Source organism: Lepidothrix coronata, unplaced genomic scaffold, assembly GCF_001604755.1.
Source record: "Lepidothrix coronata isolate B3197 unplaced genomic scaffold, Lepidothrix_coronata-1.0 Scaffold183, whole genome shotgun sequence".
Classification (NCBI taxonomy): domain Eukaryota; kingdom Metazoa; phylum Chordata; class Aves; order Passeriformes; family Pipridae; genus Lepidothrix; species Lepidothrix coronata.
The window spans coordinates 995113-1017069 of record NW_016690363.1 but is presented as its reverse complement, the minus strand read 5'-3'; the positions used below and the strand labels follow the sequence as shown (position 1 = coordinate 1017069).

The following is a 21957-nucleotide window of genomic DNA, read 5'->3' as shown; positions in this document are numbered from 1 at the left end:
ACTGCTGATTTAAACTCCCCAAAACAAAGTGCTGGGGGTAGACACGTCAAAGTGTATTGACTGGCCTGCAGAGTGGCAGGCATGTGAGGATAACTGCATAAAGCCGTCCTGGAGCCGTGATCTGGAAGAGAACAAAAGCCATGCTGTGGGAAGAACAGGAGCAACCAGCTTCTCTTTGTTTTTCCTCCATCCTGGGGTTTTGTAACCACTGCCACCTCTACCATGCATGAGTGAAGGCTGCTGCTTCTTGCTTTCCTCATTTTTCATTCATCTGCAGCAACCAACTGCCTGCCTGGGGTGGGGGACGAGGTGGGACCCCCTGCCCAAGAGGTGGATGTGAATCATGGGATCTGAGAGCAACCAGGCTGGTGCTGGGTAATTCCTCTGCCAGGTGCTGCTCCCTTGTCTCCGTGCTGCTGCGTTTCCGTACAGAGCTTCAGCAGCCTGCAGAGGCTGGCTGGCTGCCCTTGGGTCTCGGGGGATCCCACTGCTCTGGGCAGAAATCGAGCACAGTCCTCCTAACGCTGCAGCCAATGCTCAGCAGGCAGTCACTGCTGGTCAGGCAGTCACTGCTGGGCAGGCAGTCACTGCTGGGCAGGCAGTCACCACTATGCAGGCACTTAAGTTTGTTTTCACCGCCGCTTTTCATGCCACTTCGCACTTGCACATGAGAAGCCAACACAGCACAAGCACAGGTGGCTGATTATTCCAGGCCTTCAGCTGGATGGCCACGCTCTAGCTTTTGCATGCTAACAGCAGGGCCACACCAGGCAGGCGTCTCTCAAAGCCCCTTTCTCTCTCCCCGCAGAGGCCGGCTTTGCCGTCACAGCCATCTCCCGCACCCCTGGCGTCACCTACAACGAGTCCTTCGACCTCCAGTGCATCATCAAGCCCCACTACCCGTCCTGGGTGCCGGTGTCGGTGACGTGGCGTTTCCAGCCGGCGGGCAGCACTGAGTTCCACGACCTGGTGACCTTCACGCGCGACGGCGGGGTGCAGTGGGGCGACAGGTACGCGGGTTTCCGGACCCGCACTGCCATCGAGAAGGCCGAGTCCTCCAACAACGTGCGCCTGAGCATCAGCCGGGCCAGCGACACGGAGGCCGGCAAGTACCAGTGTGTGGCTGAGCTCTGGAGGAAGAACTACAACAGCAGCTGGACGAGGCTGGCGGACAGGACCTCCAACCTGCTGGAAATCAGGGTCCTGCGGCCAGGTGAGTGCCAGGAGTGCATGAGGAGGGCTGGGGAGGCTGTTGTGGGTATGGGGCACATGCCAGTGCTTGGTCTTTCCTGAGTTAGGACTGCTCTTGTGGCTGTGACTGATGTCTCACACTTGTGGTTGGCTCAAGTGGAACTGCCCAGCTCTTCAGCCACAGATATGTTGGAGTTCCTTTATCCATCTCTGGATGGGGAACTGGGTCCTCTCCTTGCCTTTTGTATGCTCTTTATAGGGTTTTCTTCTGGGAAGAGAGATGGCTGAAGCTCAGTCCAGTCTCTGGACTGTTCTTGTGAGACAGAGGTGGTTTTCAGGTTGCGACCTCCATTGATCAGGGCAGACCAACCTAGGAAAGAGAGGAGAGGAACAGGAGAAGGAGGATCAAAGAAGACAGACATGTTGTCACCAAAGCCTGCCCATGCACATGCACCATAGGTAAAGTGCTGCAGCTCTCAGTCTGCTGGGGACACCTTCAACTTTGATGGTGATCAAAGAGCCTGACTTTCGTCCCCACCAGAAATTGAGCCCTTTTGGCTATAAGTCACCAGGCCCATGGGTACCCACACAGAGTGTGCAAGAACTAGGCAGCAAACACCTGGTGTGGCAGGGAGAGTCAGAAAACCTACAAGGTGCTTATGCTCCCTGTACAGCCAGTGGAGAGAGTGAGGTGTCTTGTGTAGGCCTCGTCACTGGTATTTTGGTGGTGCCTGTATTGTGCATGAAGAGTGCAAAGATATGTGGTCACAGGGTAGCTCTGGGCCATCACTGAGCTGAACAGTTTATTGGCCTTATTGCTGGAGTTGATGTTTGGAGTGAGGCTTTTAACACCTTCAGGACTATTGGCTCAGGTCCTTGCTTGTCCATGTTAGTCCTCCTTTTGTGTTCCTATGCAGAAGGACTCCTTGGTAGGGTCTGTCTTCTAGCTTGAGCTTTGTGTTTTTCCCATCAGGATCCCTTTCCACACTCTCCTCCACCTTCCCCAACCCTTAGCATGTCTTTAGAAAAGTCAGGGATTGCTGTGAGCTCCAGGCACCTCATGAGCTCACCATCATCCTTCTTCCCTCTCTCTTCCTCGCCCTCATCTCCAGGTTAATCTTCTCCATTTATCTTGATTATCCTGCCTTGTAATACATGTTTTACTGCTTGCAAGGTCAAGTTGGTGATGTTCATCATTTTAGCTTATTTCCCTAGGAAACAGTGTTGAATGGATATGATCCCTGGAGTAATATGCTTCTTCACAGCCCTTGTGTAAGACAGAAAGAGAAATCTTTGATAACAGCTTCCAGAAGAGAGCCTGTGTGTCACAGCTCAGGGTGGCAAGCAGGACATTTAAACTGTGCTCTGGCAGCCAGTTTTTCTTTACTGGAGCAGTAACCATCAAGTGATGCCTTAACAGAACAAGTCATCTAGGTCTCCGTGGTTTTTACTTTCCCTGTCTCCCAGTTGCTCAACAAACTACTGCGACACAAATCTCAGCTGTCAGTTCAATGAGCCTTGCATAATGTTTGAGGCTTTATGGCTCACAAGTGGGGATGGAAGAGAAGAGGGACTCCTCAGAGCATTCCCAGCACTGTGGTTGCACTCTCTGTGTTTTGTTTCCGTGTCCCAGGCAGTCTCTGAGAGCGGATGGTTGATGTTCCACATGAATGCAGTGTTGGCAGTCCTACCAGTGACTGCTCTGGTTCTCTCTGGTTTTGCAGGCTGCAGAAGGTTGTGTTGTGTCATTGCCAGGTGTTTGCCTGGATAATCTCCAGAGAGGATCCAGGATGATGTGGGAGATGCCTTCCTCAGACACTTCTGAATGAATGTCCTAGAGCCCCCACAGTCAAACCTGTGCTGATGAAGGGGATACTGGTTTTCAGATTGGTATCCAGGGCTTCTTCAGAAGGGGTCATTCAGGACACCTGAACGACTGAGCACCTGAGAGCACTGTCTGTGCCTGTACATCCACCTTAATCTGAGATAACCCCAGGCTGCTATTTGATGTCTTGGTCCTAGCTTTCTCCTTTCCCTTGCCATTACCCCTGGGTTTCTGCCTTGACCAATATGCCAGTAAGCTTGGGGTGAGCTATCTCCACTACTGATCCACTGAGGGATACTGTAAAGAAGGCTTGTCTGGGGGTCTTTTGGCAGATGAAGCCAGAGTGTGTTTCCAGATTGTTGGGATTCTAGTTTCCTCTTAAACCCCTGCTCCCTATTTGTCAGAGTGACCTTTCTATTTGACAGGTTCCAGGTGCAGACATGGCAATCAATATATGTCAGCCTTTAAAGTGTGTTCAGGTGAGAAAGGTAAAATAGTGGCTGCCTGATTGCTTCATTAATCTCCTTGCTCTATGAAATCCCACATTCTTAAGGAATAGGTTGTTGGAGCTTCTCTTGGAATGTTGGTTTGCCATTTCAGTGCCCAGGCTGTCTCTCCCTGGCACTCTTGCAGAGGGTAGTGTTTCTAGATGTCATCCGTGCTGAGTGGTAACTGCAGAGTTGGCAGTGCTGGTTTTAAATTGCATGTATTAATGTGGGTGCAGAGTAATTTCACCAATGGGCCCACAGGGAATGCTGAGAGAATGTCAGCAGCTTGAAACAATACAGTCCTTTCCTGGTCCCAGGAAGAAATCAGCAGTGTGTGAGAAACGAAACACGTAGGTCTTGAAGGGAGGAAGGAATAAGGGAGGTAATGGCAGCACTAACACAGCTCTGAATACAAGGTCTGTAGGCAGGATGGCACAAGAGTCTTGCATGACATCTGGCCACCTTGAGTGTGACATTCCTGATCCTTTGGGCATGAAGCTGTTCTAAGGACTGGCATTGTGAGGAAATGCCCTATAAAGAGTGCTGGCTGTATGTGTGAGAGCTTATAGAGAATTTAGGTATTGTGAAAATACCTAAATTCACCAGCAGCAGCAATGGCATCTGAAGCTCCCTTTCATGGCCTGCTCCTCAGTGTCACACAAGCCTGCATGCCTTGGGCTGCAAAGTTGAGGGAGGGTTGTGCACAGGTAGGGGCACAGGCCCAGGTAACTTGTGTGTGCTTTTCAGGGACAGACACCTGCACTGCTTTAGGGCGAGTGCTGGGTTTTAACTTCTGTGGGCTGGGGCAGAAATCCAGCCTGGTGTGAGGGTCTGTTGGACATGATTGTGGACCTGACTGGCTAGATTGCCTGTGGCTGTTTGATGTCCTTCCAATGCCGTGCTTTCCTTTTGACTTCCATCTCTCAAGCTGCCTGTTGTTTCTTTCTTGGTGAGCTCATGTTGCAGCAGGGGGGGAGGAACAATAAAAGCACATCTTGGTTCATGCCAGCTGCTTTCCCGAAACCAAAGCTGGCAGGAGACCGTGCACAGGAGCACAGGTTGAACTTGGAGTGAGCCCTAAGGGCAGGGGTGGAGATTTCTCCCCTCCTGCATCCTCGTATTTGGGGCTCCCCTTCTGCTGCGGTATCTGACCTGCCTCTGTAAATCTGGTTCTTTCATCAGGTATAGTGGAGGCCACCATCCCTGTCCCCTGAGGTTTCACCACCATTTTCCCTTCTAGAGACATTGCCTTGACTCTTTCCAGGTGGAGAAGAGCATCCACCGTGCAAGCTTTACCAGGCTGATCTGCAAGAGATCCGTCAGGATAGCTGTGTCCTGTCTGTGGAGGGGACAGGAGTGGTGACTCCCTGGCACTTACAGGTCTCTTGGGGTTTAGGGGAAACGGAGGTACAGGTGGTTCCTGTTGAATGCAGGTGACCCTGGAATCACTTGGGTTCAGGCTGAGCTCTCAGTGCTCACGCTGGGATGCCAGCTCTCCTTGCTGTTCTCTGCCCCCTTCCTCAAGCAGCAGGGGGGGGGAAACAGTACTTGGGCTCTGTCTGGGTCCTGCCTGACAGAGGGAGGTGATAGATAGATGAATGTGGATCTAGAGGAGACCTCAGGGCTGTCAGGCGGGCTCTGTTCCCATCTCCTCCTTGGATCTTGCTTCTCCCTGCCAGGTTTTCCGGGATGGAGTGGCTGAGACAGCAGGTGCTGTCTGGGAGCAGTGTGTGTCCCTGTGGTCTGCAGGGCTCAGACAAGGGCAGCAGACAGTCTCTGGCAGCACAGTGCACAACGGGGGCTGTGCTGCAATCTGGCCAGGCCAGGGTGTCTGGGTAGGGCTCTCTTTTGGCAAGGAGGCTTCAGCAGATTTGTACTGGTGTATTAAACTGTCACTGTCCTCGTGTGCATTACCACACTTGCCATTCCCTGCAGCACAAGTGAGGGGGTGACTCGGCAGAACTTTGAGAGGGGCTGGAGTCTGAGCACTGGGGAGTCTCTGTGGCAACAGCAGAATGAAAAAGCAGGGCTTTCACACAAGTAGGGGGTTGTGGCAACACCTCCACCCCCAGAGCACCTTCTCCTCCCTTTCATCCTCGGGCCCAGACCTCAGCACACCCACCTCCCCATGCATCTTCCCATCCCTCTATCCCTGCATTGTCCCTCGTCCAGTTTTTTGTGACTAATCCTGGATCGGGTGCACAGGGAGAGCTGCAGTCGTCTCTATAAATCTGTCCTCTTGCTGCTGGGTTTTTGACGGTAATGAACATGGGAGGAGGGATGGGGAGGGATGGCAGGGGATGATAACTGAGCAGACACCAGGGGTGCTGGGCTCCTCACTGCTTTTTTGCAAGCCTGTCTACAGCAGATTGATTGACCTGGGAGCCATCAAGCAAATAAGGCAGTCATGCTCTTCATTAGAGCATTAATTAGCTTCCAGGGGCTCTCCAGGGGCCGCTTCTTAAGGTTTGGTTTATTAGGAGCTGTCAAGTTGAAAACATCATGAAGGGGGAGGGCAGAGGCTTGTCAAGCTGGCCTTGGAGAAGGTGGAGGTGGCTTCTGCCTGAACCTTGCTTTGAGGGTGGAGTGAGCCAGAGCTGTGCTTCCTCTGAAACCCTGCACTCAGGTGAGTGCAGAGTGCTCTGCCACTCTCCTGCTGTCCACAAGAAACAGCAGGGGCTGCCTGTGCTGAGCTAGCAATGGCCAGAGAAACCAAACAGAGAGTGGAGGACCCTTACCTCCTCCTTCAAGCCCATCCCTGGCAGCCAGAGAGACTGTTCAGTGTTGCACTCTTCCTTCTCTTTGAAGACCAAGAAGACTCTTCTTGGTCTTACCAGCGAGCAACCAAGCAGGGGATTGTTGTGACTGTGCAGAATGGGGATGCTGGGAGGAAGAAGAGGAGACAAGGCGGAGGAGAACTGGACAAGGAGACTGCTTTATGGCACACAATGCTGGGAGAGGAGTCTCGATTTTCAAACAGTTACCAAGACACTTGTGGAGTATAAGGAGAGGCTTTTTCCAATGGATGAAAATCAGGTATTACCATTATTGCCTCTCTTCTGTTTCATTTCTTAGTAATATCTGTGTGTGAGGAATCCTCTGATGGATAGATGTGAAAGATGCCTTTTCTATGATGGGTGGCCAGTGGGGTACTGACCAGACTCCAGAGTGGAGGCTCAAACAAGTGTTTTCAAGGGCCACAAAGTGCCTTCTTAAAAACCTGACACTTCTTGCTTCTGGCAGCATCCAGCAATAAAGTTAAACAAGGAAAGTTAATGAGCTGGAAACTTCCTTACAGAAATGAAGTCTGGAAACTTAAGTTTGCTGCTTGCTTGATCCCAGAGTGGTTTTGCTCTGCAGAATAGCACTGCTTCCCTGCTTTACAGCCGCCTGCTCCATCTGGCAAAGAGTTGTGCTCCTGCTTGAGTGATGAAGGAGTTTGAGAAGTGCTCAGGAGAGATGAGGCTGTTCATCAGCAGCTGGGACTGTGGTGCAGAGCAGTCTCCTCTTCCCAGTGTGCTCAGGGATTTGTTCCTTTCCCTTCATTGCCAGTGGGGTCAGACCTGCTGTTCTGCCTTTTCTGTCAGCTTCCAGCACACTGAACACATAAAATGTAGGGGCGCAGTGTTGCGTGACCCAGGGCTGTCCCCTTGCATAGACCTGCATTAGTGACCCAGTTGGAGCCCATTTTCTTTTCCAGGTAGCAGAGGTGGGTTTGATTCTTCCGCCTCATACCTCTAGTAGTCTCCTACCCCTGCCCATTTGCTCTGGGGAGCTCTGTCCCCACACTTGCCAGGCCCTCTGGGACAGATTTCCCACTTAGATTTGCTGTCATCTCCTTGGCACAGTTACTTATCCCCGGCCAGCACCCCGGGGTGCTGTTTCTCCACGCTTGGCCATCACACCCTGCTCCAGACATCCCCTTTCCCCCATGTACCATCACTGTCACACACACCTGAGAACCTTCTCACTGCCACTGTGGGGTTTGCCTGTGGGCGACTGATCCATGTGAGGATGGTGTCAGCACTGGTGTCAGCAGAGCTGAAGTACCCAGAGAAAATGCCATCTTGACCCCAGAGAAAAGATGCCACATCAAAAGGAGTCCATCAGTGCAAGCTGCAGGGGAGGGGGCTGGTGCTGGATGTGCTGCTGCATTCCTGACCTGTACTGGGGATGGTGACACTGGCCTTGTGGGGTCAGAGCTGTGATTGACCATCCCCTGCCTTTGGTTTTCCATCTGGGAGCAGTGTGGCTCCTCTGCAGGTTTGCCTGTGAAATGTTTCTGTCAGAGCCAAGCTTGCTGAGCTGATTGCAGTTGGTTACATTCAGGGTTTCCCTTGGGGCTTCAGCCTGAAAAATACACCCAAGGCTGTGACTTGAGAAGTTGAACTTTTAATGTATGAAGCGTCTTGGATGCATTTCACAAGAGTGTGGGAAGGCATCCTTGCACCTGGTGGGACCCTAACCCGACTCGGTGTGCTCTGTGTGTGCCCCTGATCTTACTGCAGGCAGTCTTGCTTTTCAGCCCCCAACAAGACTGATAAGGCCAGGAGGCCTGGACCATGTTCAGAATATGCTGCTTTGTTCAAATTAACTCTCTTCATGGTTACTTTTTTAGGACCAATATTTTCCCTTCCATTTCAAAGCACTCTCTGCTTCTGTCTTTGATATCTCCTGAGCGGTTTTCCTCTCCCTTTTGCAGCATGCATATACAAAACCACGGTGTCGGCCTGTTTGCAGTCTGTGCACACGCAGCTTCTTTGATGTTGTCTTGAACAGCTTCTCTCCACACACTTTAGCCTCTCATCGATTCTCTATTTGCTTTCCTTGGACTAAAACACTCCGCAGTGAACAGTACTTAGGTGGTGTCCAGCTCTAAAGCTTTTGTACATCCCTCATGTCCTTGAAGACTTGAAAAGCAGAGTCAGCAGGGGCAGCCCTTGGGGGACAGGGAGCACTGGTGATGAGTGGGTTTCCAGCAAAGTGAGTTTCCACCGTTCTCCTTCCCCAGGCCAGGCATGGAGCCTCAGCCCCTCATCTGCCCCACTGGTGTTGACAAGGTGAGTGGCCTTGGGGCCATTTCTTCCCATGGTGATTTTACCTTGGGAGATTAATACCGGTGTGTCAGCAGAATATATGAATGCATATGCTTTTTCAGAACTTTGAGTCATAAGGGGCTGATTATTTTGGTATTTCTGCTTGTTCTGGCATTGGTTGAAGACTGAATTCCTGGGTTTGCTGAACCTGAGATCTTCTTCCTTACAGCAAAATGGCAGGCCCCAAATATGCTGACCCTATGGCTCAGGGTGTTTTATTTTAACATGTATACATAAAAGCTGTCTCTCAGGGCCATGTTACTTTCTTAAATAGGCATTTGGGATGCTGGTAAAGAAAATTCCTATAGTTGCATATAGCAGAGAAGCAGGGATCTGTAGCCCATCCTGCTGAAATACTTCCTTGGTTCTTAAGACATTCAAGACAATTTGTTAAGCAACAGATGGCTTGTCTCACTCGACTGTTCTTCTGCACAGCAGTCAAATTTGCCAGTTATGGAGGCAGCAGCACCATGAGCATTCAGGGTGCAGGTGGAGCTGATGTAGCCCTTGGTTGCACAGGAGGAGGTGATCCTCATCCCTGATGTGTGCTGCTGGCTGCAGGGTCCTGTCCCATTCCTTGTGCCAGCATCAGTCCCACTCTGTGCCAGCTCAGTTCAGTAAACCTGCAGAAAACTGGCCCAGTGGAAAGGAATAGTTGAAGGTGAGTGGAATGAGGTAGTGCTTGGGTGGATTCAGCTGGGTCCTTCTCAGAGGACTTTCTCTTTGCACGGAGGGCAGCGCTGACAACTCGGGGCTGGCAGGGCCAGTGCGGGCAGCATCCGAAAGATCTCCCGATCCTGCCTGAGGTCCGTCTGGAGACCTTGCTCTCTGCATGGCAAGAAGATGACATTTCACACCGCCCTCAGCAGCTCATCCCTCCCTGCCCAGCAGTCAGCCTTTCAGCAGTAGTGCAGTTGTACTCCTGGCGTGCGCCTACACAAAATTGTCGAGTGTTTTTGTGACACCCTGTTAGGAAATCCAAGCCGTTCACAGCCAGCCTCCAGAAGGCATGGGAGTTGGTGTGTGGTGCTGCTCTCTATGTGTGTTACAACTTGCTCTTTGGGTACATCTAATTACTTTTTTTCCCCCTAATTGAGGGAGTGCTCCTTTGTTTGAAATCTTTCTGACAAGGAGTTGATTAAACATGTTGGTATGTTATTTTTTTCTTTCTTTATCCTCAGTGGCTGTAGCTTGGTACTGAATTTATCTTCCAGTGATCCTATCTCCATATTTTAATTTACAAGTGATCAGTGAGCCGTATATTGTTTTCTGACAGCAGGCACAACTCACGCTGGGAATCTTTTATTCCTCCCTCCCCTCCTCTCTGTTGTGCAGAACTTTTATGTGCCTTTTAGGGTTTTGCAGGAGGGTTTCTGATTTTAGGTTTGTGGGGCATTTTGCTTTGGGGTATGTTTGTTTCTTGCTGTCCTTTACAGAGATGTGGTTTCAGTTTCTTGGGGAAGGTCTTGCTTTTTCCAGGCCAGTGGCACATCCCAGCTGGTGGTCTCTGGCTTATCCATGGCTGGACCTGGGAGGCTGTGGGTTTCCCAGCTTTCTCCCTCCTTGCAGCTACACACACAGCCTTTTCTGTATATGCTGACAGATGTATGGCTTCTGGGCTTTAAAGAGACTTTCTGGGTCACATATGCATTCCTCCCCAAGGCCTTACTTGGTTACCTGCTAGTTTGCTGGCGGCTCCACAGGCTCAGGCATGGCATGGCTGGTAATCCCAGGCTGTTCCCTAGCTGAGCAGATGTCCTTGTCACTGCCTGCAGTCTTCATGCCATGCCATGAGGCGTGCAGCGATGGATTTGACCCACTGCCTCTGTGTTTGGTGGGTCTGCAGGCTGACTGTGCTGATTTTGGGGAGGGGGAGGGTGTTAGGCTGCTTATGGTGCTCACCTTCTGTGGGGCTGAAGCTGGCAGGGGTGTGGATGAGCAAGTGGGTCCCACCACAGGGTTTGAGGGGAGATGCCTGTTCTGCTTTGCCACAGCTCCCTGTGCAGTATTTTGAGTGCACCAAGCTGTGCTTCCCAAGCTGCAGTAGTGCAGTGTCCTTCAGAGCCCGTGCCTGTGCCTGGGGCTGGATGTTCGGCGGGAGATGGTCAGCATGGACATGCACAGCTGTTTGAGTATCCAGCTCAACTTGCTGCAGCAGCAGGCTGGGAGACTGGGGGATGTCTGGGCTGCCTGCTGGGCTGTGGACCTTGCAGCAGCTTGCTGAACACGTTGAAATGCAGGTCACTTGGTGGTGTTCAAAGTCAAAGCCTCTTTTGTCTGCTTGCTTGGGAGGGGGCAGCAGCTGAGTCTTCCTCAGGAAAGGGTTAATGTTGTCTTTCCTTCCTGTGGAGCTGCTCTCCCAGTAATTCAATCATGTCAGCCTGTTTGCAGGCAATAATTCATTGTTATAGGAACACTACAGTAAAGTGACAAGTTAATAATGGCAGTAATAATGGCAGGCAAAGTCTAATGCTATTTCCCTTTCTCCTGCTCCTGTTGCACCAGCAGCCTCCCAGGTTGGCTAATGCAATTTGCAATCCCACTAATCCAGTTTCAGGAGGAATTGTGTTCTGTTAAAAGAGAATAGCGAGAGTCAGGAGCTGTGCTGCCATGTTCCTGGCATCTCTGGGGAGGTTGCCCTGCTGCTGGACGTCTTTGTCTTTGCTGTGATTCCTTCTGTGCTGCGGTTAAGCCTAATGAGCACAGTCCTCTGAGGAGTGCCTCATCTTCTTCCCTTCTGCAAATGCCTTTCCTCTGATGCCTCTTCTCTGAAAGGGCTTGCACATCTTTCCCTTTTGAACACCGGTTTGCTTTCAAATAACCTAACAAACGTGAGTCACCCAGCTCTCACCGTGCTGAGTCAGAGGGCTGGTGTGTGCTTGCTTGACTCCCATTGCCCCAGTTCCCCACGGTCATTGATACAAGAGCCCTTGCAGTGTCTGCAGAGGCGGAGGAGGCTCTTCAGCCGTGCTTTGTGGAAGGGAGAAGGGCTGGCAGAGGACTGAGCATTAGTACATGTTTAAGCCTGTGGCAGTGACCTGCACGCTGGTCTCTTGAATCCCAGGCAAACATCCCCCAGAGGGGAATTCTGACACCGAGTGCTTTCTGGGCCATAGTGAGGGAAACGATGAGGCACCTCTGGGTTGTGATCACAGGCTGGAGGGATGGCTGAGTTTGAGCCAGTGTCCTTCAGGGTTGTACACTGAGGGTGCTGGGGAGAGATGGGTTCCTTGCAGGAAGTCACCTTGGGGCTGTGCTCCTGGAAAGGAGTCTCTCCTGATCAGCCTGCTAAACCCAGTGCATGGTGTTAAACCAGGGCTGGGTTCAGGTTGGGTTGGCCTCGTTTCTGCTTCCCCCTGCGCACACACCTCAGCACAGTGAAATCCCGATGGAGGCTTTTAAAAGTAGGACGTTCCCCGGGAAAACTTTTGCAACACTTCATCAGTTCTCTCCAGGCGAGAGTGTCTTCTGGAGGAGCTCTCCCCAGAGGGCAGCAGCCTCCAAAGTGGAACACTGCCTCCCCACTGTGGTGACAGGGCTCCCTGGTGTCTCTATGGGCTGGTGGTGGCCATCCTCCTGGTGCCCACTCCCTCTGTGCCATGGCTGCTGGCTCATGTGGAGCTCACTCCTCCCCTGACTGCCCCTCTCCTCCTTCCCTGCAGGGCAGCATCCTGGGGTTTTGTATGGGGCTCTTTTGGAGGAACGGTATCTTCAGATGCAATTAAACGTTGCCATTCCCGTGATTTGGTAATAGTGGCTTCCAGGTGGCAAGTAAACTCCTGCTGTTTTATTTTCTTGCTGCCTACAAGGCAAGATGATGTAAGGAGTCTGAGATGGGGCATCTTTTCATCACAGCATTTTTAAGTACAGGTTGCAAACCACTTTGCTAAAGTTAAGTGTTGCAACCCCAGCTTGATGATTAGGAAACAGAGGAGAGGGAGCCGAGTGGCTTCATTATGGCAGCAAGTCAGCAGAAAAGCTGTGAATCACATCACTGTCTCTGTCCTCCTCTGATGACTGCTTTTCCCTTCCCCCAAATATTTGTATAACTGTGCTTACCACATGCTCAGCTGGAGGAGAATGATTGCCTGCTTGAGGGTGTGTGGAAAACCCCTACTAAATATCAGCTTGTAGAGGACCTATCTGTGGTTGTAAGGTGTGACTGACCTGGCCCCCCAGCCACAGGTGCAAACTTTGAGGACCAGAAGATGCCACAGGCATCCTGAGACAAAGGGTATCTGTGAGTGATGACATTTTTCTCAGCCTGGAAATTAGTGCAAGGGGACTGTGGTGCTGGAGGACTGTCTGTGAGGTGAAGTGTCTAAGTAAGTGTATGGGCTTGCTGTGGACACCAAACATCTTTGCCAGCCTCTCCACCCCAACAAGCGTGTAACAGCCATCCCCCATGTCCTGATCAGGCTCTGGAGTCATCACCCATTGAACCTCCTGAAGCTGCTCCAGCAGTTGCTTTAGGATGCCCTCAGAGAGCTCCTGTCCTGGTGCTGCCTGCTAGGACCCTGCCTGAGCACCACTGCAGGGTTTGGCACCTACACATGTTCCTCATGTGTTTTCCGTGGCTTCACAGGGGCTGGGAAACCCTGGCTTAAAGAAACTAAGAGGGTTGTAACCATGACTTGTTGCCGGTGTAAATTGAAAGCCTTAATAGCGTATGCAGGGCCAATTACAGTACATCAAGGTACGATATCCTCTTTACTGGCACTCTCCAGGGAGCCAGGAGACATTGTGGCAACAGGATTACGGTTTGCAGATGATATGCACGATAACTTCACCTAGACACACGCACCTGTTTCCCTCACTAAGCAGATGTTCGGGAGGCTGTTGAGAGAACATCAGCCTCTTGACAGCACAGCAGAAAACGCCGTGTAACCCTGCCTGTTCACACCGCTGTCCCCACCACCTCTGCTGCTTGACAGAGAGCTGGAGCAGCCCTGCCATGGGTCACCAAAACCCCAGCCCCTGGGGCAGCCTGGATCAACTCTGTATTTGAAGGCCAAGCCCTTTACTGGCTCTCTGCCCAGGCAAATCCTCAAGCCAGGAAAGGGAGTTTCCCCTGTGTCAGGTAGGTGAGGTTTAGCTGGCTCAGTGCCTGGGGTGTCAGACTTCTTGCAATCTCACTCGTTTACAATCATTTCCGTGTCATGGCAGCATCTTTAAACATGACCTGGCAAGCTGCACAGGGCACAGAGAGACTGGAGTAGAGTTATCACCAGAATGGGGAGAGATGGACTCCTGGCATTGTACTGGACTGTTCTCATCACCCTGGACCACTAACTTCAGGATTGTTTTTTCCCCTCTTTTAAATATTTTTTCCCAAATGCAAAATGAACCTTTTGGATTAATTTGCATGTCTGTGAATGGTGGCTGATGGTCGTTCCTGTGGGATAGCAGAAGTGCAGGTTGCACCACAAAGCTTCCCATGTCTTAACCAGACTGCGGGCAGAGGATCTCTTCCCTGCACAAGCAAACGAACCAGCCAGCAGCCCAAAGGCGAAGCTGCCTCAAGGTAAACCTGTGTGCCACAGTGCTTCCAACATAATAGTTTTCAGCCTGTGGTCTGTAAAAGCCGTGAATTATTCCTATAGGATCTGCAAAAGGTAATGAAGAAGAGGTGGGTGCGTGTACACTATGCAGGAGCCAGCACCTGGATCTGGAAGCATTTGGCATTCACAGATCGGAAAAGACTGAGAATGTCCTCTCTTATTCTGTGGGAGGGGAAACAAAACCTAAACCTGCATCCTCCGTGGTGTGCCTGAGTTAGGAAAATAAGTCATGTTTGGTGAAAAGTGCATAGGCAGGGGTGTCATTACATATCACTGATACCTCTAATCTAGAGGAGACTTTGCACACGGTGTTGTGAACCTCTGCAAGTGTGTGCAGGCCAGCAAAGGGAAAGCCTGTCATTCCCTGCCAGGGCTGGCTGGACTGGTAGCAGCAGCAGAAGTGATCATCTCATCAGTGTCTGGGGGACTCAGTGCAATTTGTGGGCAAATTCCTGACTGCAGGCTGCAGTGGCTGCCAGGGATGGCTTGGAGAGCTGAGGTGCGCACGTGGAATTTAAGATCTCGTTTTTGCCAGAGTTAAGAAGATTGCTTCCTCATCACTCTCACCCCCACAAAAGAAGACCTCTTCTCAAAGGTTGAATGGAAGTGGAGAGAGCTGCACAGGGGCCGTCTAAGGGTCTTTGGATGACCTGGGGGGTCGGTGCTGTTTCTGCACAGTGAGAATTGCTGTGATTATGGTCTGGGAACAAGCCCTTGCTGCTTCGGTGAAATACATCTGTCACGTGCAAGGTGCAGGTCTGTTGCCCCAAACACCACGCTCAGAATTACTCCGTGCCCATCCTCCTTGTTCTCATCTCCTGGAGGTGCCACGATGTGAGAAGAGCACTGAGGGGTGCTTGCATCTCAGCAGCTCTGCTCTGTGCAGACCCTGGCTTTGTCTGTGTGGGTGTGTTGATATTGAGCAACCCCACCACACACACGGCATGTGTATATACTGCATTTTAATAGATATAGGGCTACTGACTTAACATACACAGTTGCTATAGTAACAGAGGTTTCCTTAGTAACGGTTGCAGAAAATAATCCAGTACCAATTAAAAATAAACTGTTTGGAAAGGGGGCTGGGGGAGAAAGGAAACTGCTGAGAATCACCTTCCCCCTTTATTGGTTCATCTCCCAGGGACTTGGAAAATTGATTAATGCTCAAAACAACCGTTCTTAACCAATGGTGAGCCAAAAAGGTGGGATGAGTGTGGGTGTGGTGGCTAAAGCTGCCATCCTAAAGCAAAACAAAAGGGAAGAAGTGTCTGGGGTGTGGCAGAAATACAACAGGGTGATGCTGAATCTTTCCATTAGGTTGCAGTCCTCAGGGAGGTAAAACAAGGGACGATTTCCCTCCTTCCCTTCCTTCAGTGTCTGCATGCCATACCACAGCCATGGAGTCTTTATTAGCATACTGATTAAAGCCACAGGCAATCCAGGCTCCAGGGGAACGTCTGATGCGGTACCAGGATGCCTGTCTCAGATGCTGTGCTGGAGCAGAAAGTGTTGCTGTGGTGGGAGTTCCTCCCATTTGAAGTTGTTTGCCTGTGCCCGTTCTCTCCCTTGGCACCATCACTCATCACTTGTGCCGACAGGCATCCAAGACCCTGGTGCCCAAGGGAAGCTGGAAGCAAAGCGTGATGGAAAGCAAGGAGCCCATGCCTCGGTAAGGGAGAGGAGACAACGTTGCTTTCTCGCAAAAGCAGGATGCGTAGGATGTGTTTCCAGGGTGTGGATGGGCACAGCTCCCCTGGCAGCCTTCCATTGTTCGTGCCTGTGGGGCCGCACTCTTGTCGTGCCACTTGTGCCCTGTGCTCTCAGTTAGGTTTTGTTAAGAGATTTGCTGCTTGCCAGCAGAATCCCTTTGCCTGGCAGCAAGACAGAATTTCCCCTTCCACAGGGGAGCTGCCTTGTGAGGAGAGGCAAAGGAGGGGAGGACCATGGTGGCAGAGCTGCTAGGAGGAGTGGTGTGTCTGTCTGGCTGGGTTGCCCCTCTCCCCTGTCTGTGTCCGGCAGGGCTCCAGGGCACAGCAAGCACAAGTGTCACAGGAGGGCGCTTCGTGCCCTCCCGTGCTGACGGGAGCACCTTGGGCCAAGGCTTGGGTGACAAGCACAGCCTGAGCACACACTGCAGCGAAGGCTCTGGCTTCTGATCCTGCAGGGAGAGAGGAAGTGGAAACCCCTGTGTCTCTCTCTGTGCAGGGACAAGAGCTCATGACATTACCGTGTCATCCTCGGCACTGTGTGACCGCTTCACTACCTGCATGGCAGCTGCAGTTGTGCTAGAGAAGCCAAGGGAGGTGACATACCTGTGACTTGTCCCAGGCTGTGCAGTCTGTGGTGGACCTGGAGCCAGATCTCCTGGATGTGGGAGCAGAACTTGCTCCCTGGTGATCCCTTGCAGTCTGGTGTTCTTTCTTCTTTTCCAGTTGTGCCTGTGTTTGCTCCCTTAGGTATTGCTTGTGTGGGGGTTGTGTCTCACCGAGATGGCTGGCATGTGACAGCGGTAGAGTCTTGTTAATTCACTCATCATGGAAATGGTTTTCTCTGGAACTGGTCTACAGTTCATTGCCCTGAGGTGCAAATGCTATGATTTCCCCATCAGAAAAACCACTGAGTTTGGGTGTAGTGTTCTTGCTATGTTTGGTGCCTGAGACCACTGTGAGTTAAGAGACTCTTTTAAAGGTCAAACTGTGAAAAAGCAGTCTCTTGCTGAGGGATACAGTGGGAGGATCCAGGAGTAGAGTAGGAGAGAAAGAGGAGAGAAGATTTGGTAGAAGAATGTCTAAATAAATGCCTTTGTCTTAAAGGCAGGCGGGACCCTGGCAAGAGCAGCCATGCCTGCAGTTTTGGGGGTACCCTGGCCAGAGCAGCCATGCCTGCAATTTTGGAGGTACTCACTGGCCTATCCCAAATCAGGTGAGTTTCTTTTCTGTGTTAATGACCCATCCTCCGCCCTTTCTCCCTCACAGTGACCAAGCTGCAGGTGAGCAAGTCGAAGCGGAGCATCACCCTGGTGGAGAACCGGCCCATCCCCCTCAACTGCTCGGTGAAGTCCCAGACCAGCCCCGACTCGCACTTTGCCGTGCTGTGGTACGTCCACAAGCCCTCGGACGCCGATGGCAAGCTCATCCTGAAGACCACGCACAGCTCGGCCTTCGAGTATGGCACCTATGCGGAGGAGGAGGGGCTGCGGGGCCGGCTGCAGTTCGAGCGCTCCGCGTCCGGGGGGCTCTTCAGCCTGACGGTGCAGCGGGCAGAGGTCCGAGACAGCGGCAGCTACTACTGCCACGTGGAGGAGTGGCTGCTCAGCCCCAACCACGCCTGGTACAAGCTGGCAGAGGAGGTGTCGGGGCGGACAGAGGTCACCGTCAAGCAGCCAGGTACCACGTGCTTCTGCCAGTGGGGCCCTCTTGGCATCGACTCCTGTGCACTTGGCAAGCTTTTCTGGGGCAACATGGATCCTCTGCTCTTCTTTCCACTGCAGCCTTGTCACCCTCTCCTTGCATCCTCATGCCTGCACGTCCCTGCACAAAAGGAGCATTTTCCCTCCTTTGTTGTGACCCTCATTCCTTTAGGTTGGGCTGGTGTGCATTTCAGTGTCCCCACATGAAGGCTGTCCATCCCCCACAGTCTAGAGGGCCACTGTATCCAGCCAGGTTTCATTATCCTCAAGAGCATCATGTAGCAAGAGTGTCGACTAGCGATCTACTGAGAGAGAACCGGTGTGTGCCTGCCTAGGAAAACATTTTTATGTCTTGCACACAGTTTAATTTTACTCAGTGCCTGTATCCTGGCAGGCACGGGGAGTCTTGTCTCTTTTCCCTCTGTGCTGTGCACATGAGATGGGAATGACAAGTTTAATGAGGTGGGGAGCTGGCTGCCAGGAAAGGAGAAATCTGCTCTACTAGTGATTTTTGTGGCAGCGGACAGCACTGGCAAAGGTGGGCTGATGAAGGAGCTAAATACGGAATATGGCCCCCACAAGCTGGGACAGAGCCTTCCTTTGTGCAAAGGGAGAGGCAGGGAGGCAAGCACTATCTCTTGAGAGCAGCCTGCACTCCATGTGTGCTGCTGAGGCAGAGCATTGGTACTTCATGAGGAAGCCTGCCTTGTCCTTGCTTGCTCCAGGTGCCTGTTTCTGGAAGCGCAGCAGGCCACAGCGTGCTGCTTGCCACCAGTCCCCACTCCTCATTTCTGTCTGCAAAGTCCCAAGACAGCTGAGAGGTGGTCAGGGAAGGGAAAGCTGTGATCTGCCCCTCTACATCACCCACCTCTCTCTGGGAAGTACGGTGTCTCTTGCTTGCTGAAGCAGCCGTCCCAGGGAAGTCCTGGCAGTGCCCCTGGAAAGATGTCATGAAGGAGTTAGGAGTGTGCGACACGTCATTTCGCATAAATGAGCTGATTCCACTCATCCCCACTGTGTTATCAATGAAATTGTGGAGCAAAAACCAGGGACATTCCCAAGACAGCAGAACGCTGTGTGTCACTTTGCCCTTATGCCACTTCTCGTTTTGCAGTGGCGGTTCCCTGTAATCAGCTGTCTGTTCTCCACCTTGCTTTTTTCCTTTTTTTTCCATAACAGGAGGGCTTACTGGTTGGGGTGTGACCAGGCTACTGCCTTTCCCCAGGAGGAGAGTGAGAAAAGAATAAATTGTGATCTCCCTTCATAAGGTGTCTGTGCACGTAGGACCTCCCAGGTCCTACTGGGAGATTGTGAGTTTCCAGTTCCCAGCGCTGAATGGGGCATTGTTGGTGTCTAGCCTGAGATTTTCAGAAGACCCTAAAAAAACATGAGTCCTATTTTCTTTTCCTCTTTTTTTTTTTGTTCCTTTCCTTTCTCCATCAATTTCTTCCTCTACTTCCTCATTGCTTTCATCACACTCCAGGATTGTGGCCGTGCAGGAAAAGGCTTGTGGGGAGACAAAAGACCCTTGCAAGCCCTCAGTCACCTCTCGTTTCTAACGGCCTTTTCCCACAGATAACCGCCTGCAGGTGAACCAGACCCACAAGAACATCACGGTGCTGGAGAATGACTGGGTGACCCTGGAGTGCCTGGTGAGCAACCGGACCAGCCCCTCATCCCAGCTCTCGGTGGAGTGGTACGTGTGGCGGCCGGGCCGCCCGGAGAAGGAGGTGGTGGTCTGGCTGAGCCGGCAGAGCACCCTGCACTACGGGGACCTGGCTACGCCAGGAGACCTGCGGAGCCGGCTGCACCTGGAGAGCCCATCCCCGGGTCTCTTCCTCCTCTCCATCCAAAACGCCACGGTGCGGGACAGCGGGGCCTACAACTGCCGCGTGGAGGAGTGGCTGCTCGACCCCAGCGACCGCTGGTACAAGCGGGCAGAGGACATCTCCGGGCTCATCACCCTCACTGTCAAGCAGCCAGGTGAGGAGGATTTCATGCCATCGGCTTTGAGCAGCGCTGTGCCCTCTTGGAGCAAATGCACGAGGCACCATCTGTCAGCGGCAGTGGGTCTGGACTGAGGGCAGGACTGCTGCGCGACAGACTGTGCTGATCCTTCTTGACTTGTCTTCTTGGGTGCACCCTTGCTCTTGGGAAGGGTATAGAGCAAGTCCTGCAAACACGGCCATATGGGCTTGGGATTTTGTCACCACTGCATCCGCAAGTTATTTTTTTTTCAACACTTTTGTCAGGTTTTATAGGATAGTCTTCTGATTTTACTCGTGTTTTGACTGAGAGTAAGATGGAAGAAGCTACCTGTGCTTCCCAGGTGTGTGCCCCAGGGGCAAAGTCCTTGCAGGAAAAGAGCAGAGGCACACTGCTGATTCATACTGAGGTTGCTGTCAACCAGCGCCCCCAGATCCCTTTTTGCAGGGCCTTTCTCCAGCCATGTCTCTCCCAGTTTTATTTGTGCCTGGCACTACTCTGTCCTAGGTGCAAAATCCAGACATTTCAACTTGTTAAATTTTTCATTCCGTTAATCAAAGTACAGTGCTCCAATCTATCTCGATCGCTCCATGAGGCCTCTTGTTCCTCAAGAGAGTCAACAGAACCTCCCAGTTTGGTATCATCAGAAAGCTTGCTAATAGTGCATTCAACTCCTGCATCCAGATCTTTGATAAATACATTGAACCCTGTGGAACTCTCCTGGTGACAAGTCACCAGCCAGATGTAGCCCCGTTCACTACCACCTTTTGAGCCCTGCTCTTCAGCCAGTTCCTTACCCAGTGTACCATGAACCCGCTCATCCCACAGCTGGACAGGTGAAAGGATGCTGTGAGGGACAGTATGAAAAGCCTTACTGAAATGCAGAAAAACTGCATCCAGTGCCTTCCCTTCATCCACTGGGCGAGTGACCTTATCATAGAAAGATATTTAGTTAAACGGGACTTTCTCTTTGTGAACCTATGTTTCTGTGCCTGGTGATTGTGTTGCTCTTTAAATGCCTTTCAATAATACCCAGTATAATCTTCTCCATAATTTTTCCAGAAACTGAGGTTAGACTAACAGGTCTGTAGCTTCCTGAATCTTCCCTCATGTCCTTCTTGTAGATTGGAATAACGTTGGCCACCTTCCAGCCAGCAGGGACCTCCCCAGACTCCCAAGGCCTTTGGATTGTGTTCGAGAGGGGTCCTGCCATAACATCTGCTAGCTCTTTCAGTACTCTGGGATGAATCCCATCAGGCCCCTTGGCCTTGTGAACATTCAGATGATGCAGCTGATCCCTCACAATTTCAGTGTCTGCAGATAGAAAGGTGCTGTTCCCATACTGGTGGTACTCTGACTCAGGGGGGTGGGCACCCCAAGGTCTGTCAGTATTGTTAAAGACTGAGGCAAAAAAGCATTGAATGCCTCTGCTTGTTCTTCATCCCTATTAATCAGGTGACCATCATCAACAAGTATCAGTCCAGCATTTTCTTTAGACTATTAACATCCTTAAAAAAGCCCTTCTTGTTAGCTGACACAGCACTGGTGAGTTTCAACTCTAGATGAGCTTTGGCCTTTTGTGTCTTCTCCCTGCATAAATGAATCACAGCTGTGTAATGTTCTTAGGAAGCCTGACCTCCCTTCCAGAGATCACACAATTTCCTTCCCCCCTTGAGCTCCACAAGACCTTCCTGTTCAGCCAAGCTGCTCTTCTGGCCCACTTGCTTATCTTAGGACACAGTGGAATTGTCTGCTCCTCTACTTCTAAAAGGCAGTTCTTGAGACTGACCAGCACTGACGGACTCCTAAACCCTCAAAAGCAGTTTTCCAGAGCACTCTGCTAAATTGCTGCTAAGATAAGCTGCAAGGGCAGTTTACCTTTGCAAATACAGATTCCCTAGTTTTTGAGGCATATGACTCAAGATTAAATGTCTGCCTTAAAGGCTGTGGGTCAAATTACAGCACAGTCCTCATTCACTGGGTACTTTTCCAGCCTGTAAAGCATCCACTCTGCAAGTACTGCTGTGGTGCTTCATGCCTGCCCATTCCAGTGAGGTGTCAGCCTCTTAACTCTGCAGCAGAGCTGGCAAAAGGGTGAGGTTCTGGAAAGGCTTTTGTGGTCATTCCTGGCAAAGATTTGTGCTGTGGAGGAGGAGCATTCTCATGGGACAGCAGAGCTCCTACCTGCCAGGTCCTTGCTCGGGAAGTTTTGCTGGCCAAAGTGGCTCAGGCAGAGACAGCTCCCCAGGCTGTCCCTGTGCCCTGCATGCCCACTCGGCTGTAAGTGCAGCTCTCCATCCAGTCTGAGAAAATTGCCAGCCCTGATGGAGGGGGGAGTGAACTCTGAAAATCCTTGAGGCTCATTTTGAGTTGCAGAAGGATGTGGAGTGGGAAGAAGAGA

At 51.6% G+C, this 21957-nt stretch overlaps 1 protein-coding gene across 3 annotated transcripts in view; it reads left to right on the top strand.

Moving 5' to 3' along the window:
- Positions 1 to 21957, top strand: part of IGSF3 (immunoglobulin superfamily member 3) — a 94401-nt gene that overhangs the window by 66942 nt on the left and 5502 nt on the right. For all 3 annotated transcript variants that reach the window (XM_017830784.1, XM_017830782.1, XM_017830783.1), the window contains 3 exons: positions 809 to 1213; positions 17137 to 17547; positions 19146 to 19553. In XM_017830784.1, coding sequence (XP_017686273.1) covers positions 809 to 1213; positions 17137 to 17547; positions 19146 to 19553 — 1224 coding nt within the window. The remainder of the gene's footprint in view (positions 1 to 808; positions 1214 to 17136; positions 17548 to 19145; positions 19554 to 21957) is intronic.